An 8,650-nucleotide genomic window follows, 5' to 3' on the forward strand; every position below is an offset into this window, starting at 1 on the left:
TTAAGTCATTGTCTTGTGTTGTGGTGAAGTTTTAATCACATGTTTCATCTCATCTGCTTGTGTCTGTGAGCCAAAGCCGAAACAACACCAGGCTCCTATTTAGCGCAAGCATCGTTAGTGAGAATGCCGTCGCACAGTTTGAAGTAGCTTGACCTCTGTCAAAAGCATTAGTCCCTCCACTAGCACTACGGGTTATTAATAGACTCCGCAAGGAAGCCCGCAGCAGGGGTACGACACAAGAGGAGGTGAACCGAAATGAATTGTTGGTTCCATGAAGTGAGAGCAACTTTTGGTGCTCAAGTATGCCATTTGAAACGTGTTGATTTAGACTACAGCTTTTGTATGAGCGGTAATCTGTTTAATGAGCTCCAAGAGAAACATAGGTTAGCTTAATTTACTTCTTCCATCTTCATTAATTGTCTAATTAAACAAAATAATTAGCTTTCTTTGTCAATGGAGTGCGCTAACAAAAAGTTGTTATTGCAATTCTTACTTTATCAGTGAACTCGGTAATTGTGACGCAAAACACATTCCGAGACACAACGATTTCATGTCCTTCTGAACACTAGTATTAGAGAGGCGCAGGTTTCCGGTGCTAACGCTGTGTCTCCGCCTTGCACCCATAGGAGATCCATCGGACTGGACCGAGCCTCCAGGGACCTGGACGAGGAGGACGGCCCGCTGCCAAGAAGCTTGCAGGACGGGCGGAGGGACCTCTCCATCAGCTCTACCTCCCTCAAGCCACCCCTGGCCCGCTCGCTGGTCATCAAGGAAGAACTCCGGAGCCAGAAGCACCGCCTCCTCAGCCAACCCGCCGCACTCTCATTGGCTAATCTGGAGTCGGTCGGTTTGCTCAACCACGGGCAAGCCCATTCACTCCTGAGCCGGGAGAGCTCCGGGTCCCCGTGGGGGGGGAAAGCCCGCCTGGACAACCTGCTGAAGCTGAAGCAGGCCAGCGGCTCTCTCTGCGGGGCCCTCGGCGACCTCAAGGAGCTGCCTCTGTTCCTGGAGAACCACCACCACCACCACCACAACCACCACGGCTCCTCCAAGGGCTCCGCGCACCACCACCACCACCACGGCCACCTGCAGATCTCCAAAGCCTACCACCACCACAACCACGACAGCAAGCGAGAGCAGGGCCACTCCCCCCCTGTGGACCTGAAGATCCCCCAGGTCCGCGGCGTGGACCTCTCCTGGGAGAGCCACGCCTCCGACCTCTTCGGCTACGGGCCGCTGGGGCTGGGGGGCAGCAGCCTCGCCGAGAACGCGCTCAGCCGCAAGCTGAGAGCCATCCTTCCCAAGCAGAACCACCGAGGAGGTCTGGGGGGCTTGCTGGAGGGGGCGTCCGACTACTGGAGCTCCTCCGAGCTGGACCACCCCGGCTCCGGACCGGCCTACTCCAACTGCGACCTGGAGGGAGACTCGGTGTCGAAGCAGCCCAGGAAGAAGAGGGGCCGGTACAGGCAGTACAACAGCGAGATCCTGGAGGAGGCCATCGGCGTGGTGATGACCGGGAAGATGAGCGTGTCCAAGGCGCAGAACATCTACGGCATCCCGCACAGCACCTTAGAGTACAAGGTGAAGGAGCGCATGGGCACCCTGAAGAACCCCCCAAAGAAGAAGCTGAAGCTGATGATGAGGATGGAAGGGGGCCCGGACTCCGCCGCCGAGTCCGAGAACACGCCCACCACCACGCCCCGCGACGACGAGCCAGCGCTGGCGGCCGCCGAGCTGAACGACGACTAGGCCGGGAGGGATTAGCCGGACGAGCATTTAGTCAAACCAAGTGATGGAGCGGCGAGAATAGAAAAAATGTTATAAACCTCAAAAACAAAGTGACTGAAGTGATTTGCAAAACAAATGGGGCTTTATTTGTGCCAATTTACTTTGCAGTATCTGGGTGAGCACAAATGCAGGGATAAGAGATGAGGAGGATTCTGGAGTAATACTAAACTAATCGTCTGGCTTTTTAAACATGTGTCACTTGAGCAAGACTATACAAGCGTTTGTTCAGCTTTTAGATCCAGGAGCTCAACAAATGCAAATGGAGACGAGTCATGAGACAATTAATGACATTTTTGTAAGCATGCTGATAATCCCTTCCCCAAAAACAACCCCCAACCCTTTCCAAACTTGTTAGACTGGTCCAACCCTGCTTTTAAATGCAGTTTGGTCTATGGGACATTCCAATCTAAAGAAAATGAGGCAGGGAGGTTGAAAATGTCACCCTTTTGAACAGACAGATAAATTAAGACCTCCCCTCTCTATTGGACGACTAGTTAAGTGGTAAGTGATTTGTCTATTCTTTTTAAAGAAAACTGTAAAGGTTTAATCATGCAATTGAAATTTCTCACATGGGTTTTAAATCAAAGCCCACTCTCTAATTGCCAGATAGCCATTACGCTTTAACTGCAATCTTTTTTTTCCTCCTTACATATTCTGCTATTTTCTATGTGGACGAAAGCAACATTAACCCATCCTTTTGAAGGAAAAGACACAAAGTCATTCAGGGATGCATGTTTGTGAGTTTCGTAGATACTACTGACTTTTAGCATAGACTTATTTTCCTCTGTCTTTATTTTTAACTCATTATTTGCTTTCTTTTGCACTACACTTTGGGTCTGGCGCTTACAGACTAGGTTACCTCGGCATTTTGCCCTAGCATCATGCACTTATTATGGTCTGTCTCCGTACCCCTGTACCAAGTTAGAGATACCGCAAGTCACCTGCAGTAGTTGATACAGAATTAGCGCCAAGATACCCCCGGTATTTCCTCAAGGCATGAATTTTAAATTTAATCGGATTCTGGATCAGCAATTTTTTAGGTTGACTGCTTCCTCATGTACCTCTGACAGTGTCACACCTTTTGACCTGGTGTCCCTGAGATTGCTCTCCTATTCGGGAGCGGATTCAGCTCATCCCTGGATGATTGGATGAAGCTAGCTGGTGAGCTAGCAATGGGCTTCACAGGACCAGAATGTGAAACCCTGCTGCTATCAAGCTGATTACCTACCTTTCAAGGCTTAAACTAGCTGCAGCGGACAGCTTTCAGCCAACCCTAGCTAAATGGCTAAAGCTAATAGATCCCCCTTACCTCTTTTACTGGTACATTTGACCAAATCCTTGATTTTAAGAGTTGATTTTAAGAGTTCAAGACAAGTTTCAGCAAGTTTTTAGGGCAATTCATCTCAATAATAAGTGACGTTAATTTGGCGTTAATCTCAGCATGGTGTGTTTAAGATACTACTAGCCATTATAATCCTCATGCTACTCCGAATTTATTTTCAACTCAGGGTAACTGAGGCAGACAATTTGGGTTAAGAACGACAACATCTCCTGCAGGACCTATAAGTGAGAGGCAGGAGAAGAGGCGTATCATTCATGTTAGCTTAGAGGGGTATCGAGGACCACAGAATATTGGTGAGATTTAGCTGTAGGGCAGACATAACAGCGGCAGATCATTAAGGACACACTTAAGTTGGGCTTGAAGTTTGGGCCGATGAATTTCTGAAATTGCACCTTTCTGAAACTTGACAAGGAGACAGGCAGAAGTATCTGATGTTATGCATGGTTCTTTGTTTTGGTTGCGGTATGGTTGAGGCATCTCAGACACTTTTTCCTCAAAACCACAAAGCCACAGGATGACACCTTGAACTAGTAGATTTCTGTCCTGTTGTCTAGTCTTCTGCCCTACCCCTTCCAAAGCACCAGGGACTGACAGGAAGTGAGAAACACATTTCAGGAAGTGAGAAAAATCCTTTAAAAAAGAAAAATACACTTTTCTATGAGTAAAAAACAACAATTAGGAAAAAAGCTTTTATCTGCGTCAATCTGCTTTTAGCCTACTCTCGGCCTGTGGTAATGTTGCTCTTGGCCCCTGACACTGCCTAGTGCTCACCCAGCCCACCAGGTTTAAAACATGACAATTGTCTTTCTTTTTTTGTATTTTGTTGTATTCATTTCAGATCAGATGAAATCATCTCTTGAACTGTATTGTGTATTTTATTTATTCGATTTTGATTGTCTGATTGTTATTGTGTTCCTGCTTTTCAAATGGCATGCACCCGTCTAGTTTCGGCTGAGATTTGGGGAGTAAATCAGTACAAGGTAGTGATTTAACGAAGACAAATCAAATGATTGAATCTATACCTCGTTGAAACAAATCAATTATTCAGAATACGATGACTAATCATGTGTAGCCCTTGATAAACACAATCTTCACTGAACTCTCTCTGTTGATGGCAGTAGGCTTGTGAGCAGGTTTCCTTGGCGACGGCAGAGAGCAGCATGCGACCAAACCTCATGCATGCAATGCGTCCAACACTTTGACAATGCCGAGCATTTGAAGTGTCTAAAAGAGATTTAGGTGCGTGGGAGTGGGGACGGTGGTCCATTCTAGCGTCAAGACAATGCTCATAGCAAAAATGTAAATCTGGTTGTTGAAAAGTAATTCAACCCTTTGATTTTAAAAAACTCAACGCCAGATGGTTACACACCACGATTTGGACATAAGATTCATCAATGTTTCCGTGTACAATTACTCGTACAATTGGCACTTATACTGTGACCCAGTGCACAGACAATTTGGCTACAAGAGCACTTACATTGACCTCCCCTGTGAGGGGAATTTCTGAAAGGCCAAACTCTTTTCCTTCTAATCGTCACGAAGAACCGTTAATTGGAATTAATTAATTAGAAAACTGATTTATTGTAATAATTATACTTATTAGAATAGATTAAAGCAAGCTCCATGATGCAGCCGGATCTAATGAGGTGCACGCCATTGAAAATGTATTTGTCCTATTCCACGTTTTGGTTTTCGTATTGATTGTTCACCTATGGATCGTTGATCTATGGATTGTTCTTATTGTTCTTTGGTTAACGAATCTCCCTGTCCGAAGCCGTTCTCTTTCTACCTGAGTCTCACCTCATTCTCTTGACAAACAAAAACCTCATTATCAATGATATTCAAGAAAAAAAAGCAGTAAACATCTATTTATACATTTATTTATACACTCACACACAGACACACATATACGTATATGTTATATATGGATATCCATATAAACCTCATCCTATGAATGTAACGCACAGTTGAACAGCCCAACCTCATACCGCCGAGCTTGACTCAAAGTAACGGCCCAGTTAGCTGATTTTAGACCGTTTTCCTCGTTGCATTTCCTTTTCCGATCCCGCGTTGTATTTCTGATGTGGCCACGCACCAGTAGCCTTCAGTACTGTAAAACGACTCAGGAACGAGCCAGGAGTAGGGGCAGCAATACCTTTTAAGTTTGAACACAGACCTAACTACCTGCACTAGATGGACTGGAACAGACATCTTTGCTATACACCCACTTGGCTGAACGTGACCAAGCGTTATACCTCAATCTTCGAAACAAAAAACGTTTTTCTTTCCGTGCCTCAAACTCGGGTCCCTCGCAGGTAAACCTGGCGACAGGACAGCTGATACTCTGGGAAATATGTAATAAGCTCCTTCTTTTGTTGCTGGTTCATTTCATCACGTTTTTTGCTTGGCTTTGTTCACCTCTTTCCTGAGACCAGGAGAGAAGCCTCATTAATACATCCAAAGCCGTTTTAGGAAATTCTTTCTTTCTTTCTTTCTTTTTTGTTTTTATATGAGTGGCAGACTTGAAGAGAATATAATAGAAACAGCAGGGATTTAGCAACGCTTGTGCTGTCTGTGCCGTCTCTCACATACAGTGACTTTATGTTTCCGGTTTCCCAACCAGATACAGAGTTCCCTCCTCTGGTTTCAGCCTGAGGCCGGAGCAGAAGAATTAGGTTTGACACACCCGTGGAGAGAACAGGGTTCCTATTAGGTTTATCTATGATGTCCTATTCTCTTCTGTTTTTGGTTGGTAACGGGAAACTCCAGTTAGAAACCTGAGAGACGTATGTGTGTGTGTGTGTGTGTGTGTGTGTGTGCTACTTACACCTACACACACACACAATCTCCAAATAGAGACCCAGACGGGAGATGAGGGACAGGTGGAGAAGTTAACCCATTTATTTTTTGGTGTATTTTTGTTTTCTTTTTTAATCTACTGTCTTATCAATGTCTTTCGAAAAAAAGTTGTTTTAACGATGCATTCCAAACGGAATAACTATTCCCTCCACACAAATGTAACTTTCTCAGATGTTAACTGACAGACCTCTATACATATGAAAATATCTATTTATTTCACTGTTCTGTGTCTTCACGTATGCCAATCCAATGTTTTTGTTCATTTGTATATTTTGGGATATTTCATTTTTTTGCTTCTGTTCTAGCGTGTGAGAGATTGTCAAAAAACACACACGGTAAAAAAAAAGAAGAAGATGAAGAAGAAGAAATGTTTTAAGCGGGAAAAAAAAGCAACGACTGAAACCTCACTTTCTGGCCAAGAAGGGCAGGCCATCTCAACCTCATCGGTGGCCTGTCACGTGCAGCAGAGACCCCTCGGAACACGTGCACACGTTTGTGTATATTTCTATGAACGCCATGGTGGAGCACTTCCCTCCCTGGGGGAGGGGGAAGGCTGGGACGATCGTTGTCATGGTCATGCTGCGTTTTGGTTGTCAAGCATACCTCAGGTCCAACCACTTCAAAGCAGCTGATTGTACACCAACTCAACAAATACTCAGACACACACACACACACACACACACACACACACACACACACACACACACACACACACACACACACACACACACACACACACACACACACACACACACACACACACACACACACACACACACACACACAAAGACAAACACACCAAAAAAAGAATACACAAGATTTCTGTTCAGATGTAACTGTTTGATGCAGTTGTTTTTTTTATTTCATTTTTTTCATTTGCTGTCGATGTTCGTGTGTAATGAGTGTATTGCTGTTGTCGTTGATGTTGTTGTCGGTTGTTGGTAAGCGGACGGCATCTCCCATTGTTAGGGGAGGGGGTGGGGAAACAGCTGTATTCACAAGAGCACACACACACAAACAAACGCACACACACCCCCCTCTCTCGCTTCATCAGGTTGACCCGTGTGTGTGGGCTGGCTACATGTGTGTTGTTACAGCAACCCCTCAGGATGCTGGCTCCGGGCCCTCTAAGGGCCCATTCTCCCCACTCTCTCAGACCCGAGGGCCGGCCAATCTGGTCCCTGCCCCAACTCAGAGGAAAGGACTTTCTTTTAAAGTCACATACTTATGGATTTCTATGACCCTTTGCCAACGGATGATGTGTTTGTACGACCTGCTTTTGTACCTGTTTATCTTTGAACCCTTTGACCTCACTGGCCGCCTGCTCTGGCTTCACGTAGTGCTGTCTCCCACTGGTATCCTGCTCTGGCTGTCTGGGACACGCGTTTGAAACATGCTTTCTGGAGACGAGCCTGTAAGCGTCTCGGTGAAGTTAAGCTTAAGTTTGAGTCACCGCACTCACCATCGCCCCCGCGGAGGCCCCGGGGGTCTAGCTCCATGTCTGGAGACGGGAGGACTCACAGGGTAGCCTCCATTCCTCCAGCCCCCTCTCCGCCGGGGGCACAGTGAGAGGGCACCTCCAGAGAAGCATGTCTCAACCTTTTACCTGCACCGCTTCTAAACTGACGGCTTTGTCTGTCCAGGCATTGCCTCGTCATTTTCCTGCCCGTGTGCCTGTTGAGGCAGCGGAGATGAGGAGATGGTCTCACCGTGAGGTCCCTCTACGGGGGGACCGAGCGTGTTAAATGTCAAAGCTTCTTGTGGGGAGGTGGAGAGTGCTCCGTGGAGACCTTAAAGGGCAGATACGCCTCTTCAATGGTTCAGAGCGGCCGCAATCAACACCGCCACTCTCACCCCTCGCGTGGATCTGTCCGCTGCTCAAATCCCTTACACGAGTCTGCCGCTATTATTCGATCGCACAGGGTCGCAAAGCCTTTACTATAGCCTGACCCATCGGCTGCCTAAGGGGCATTTATACCTGTCCCCCGAAATCTGAAATCAAATTTTAAAACTTGACTTAAACAAAAACTGTTTGTTCATGAATATTGGAGTTAATAATCCTTACATTATTTTCAAAATGCATTTAAAATAAACCGTCTCTAATGGATACATGCATATATATATATATATATATATATATATATATATATATATATGTATGTATTTTTTAATTGACATGACATTTTAACAACAAACAGCACATCAATTAGCGAGGACAATGGAAGCGTCTGTTCTGAAACTGCCAGCAAGCTCTGGAAGCAGGCGCGGGGCGAGATAAGTTGCTGCTAAATGGAAAGCGGAATGTTTTAATTTCCACCGCATTCTGCCACTCTCTGGCACATTCTCACGCGCTCCGCTCCCACCCCCGCCACTTCTGTACGGATTTCAGACACAAGGAACTTCCACAGATGGCTGGAAGACAGGCAGGCGTTCAGATAGACACACGCACAGGCAGACCCACCTACAGGCCATAGGGACGCGACAGACGGACTGGCAGACGGACAGACGAACCGACCTACATGTAGACAGCCAGACAGACAGCCAGACAGACAGGTAGGCAGCAGGGAGAAGGAGAGCGAGAGAAGGAGTAGACACAGCTGCCAGAGGAGGCGGAGGTCGGGAGGAGGTGGAGGAGTGTGGGGAGGGGGGGGTTGGGGGTGT

The 8,650-nt window shown here is 46.5% G+C and overlaps 1 protein-coding gene across 1 annotated transcript in view; it reads left to right on the forward strand.

The window, feature by feature from the left end:
* lcor (ligand dependent nuclear receptor corepressor) overlaps positions 1 to 8,129 on the forward strand; it is a 46,266-nt gene extending 38,137 nt beyond the window's left edge. Inside the window, exon 8 of the mRNA XM_056586346.1 lies at positions 627 to 8,129. Within this exon, the coding sequence (XP_056442321.1) occupies positions 627 to 1,749 (1,123 nt within the window). The 3' untranslated portion in view covers positions 1,750 to 8,129. The remainder of the gene's footprint in view (positions 1 to 626) is intronic.
* Positions 8,130 to 8,650: the final 521 nt, after the last annotated feature.

The sequence above is a fragment of the Gadus chalcogrammus genome, chromosome 3 (assembly GCF_026213295.1).
Source record: "Gadus chalcogrammus isolate NIFS_2021 chromosome 3, NIFS_Gcha_1.0, whole genome shotgun sequence".
Lineage (NCBI taxonomy): Eukaryota > Metazoa > Chordata > Actinopteri > Gadiformes > Gadidae > Gadus > Gadus chalcogrammus.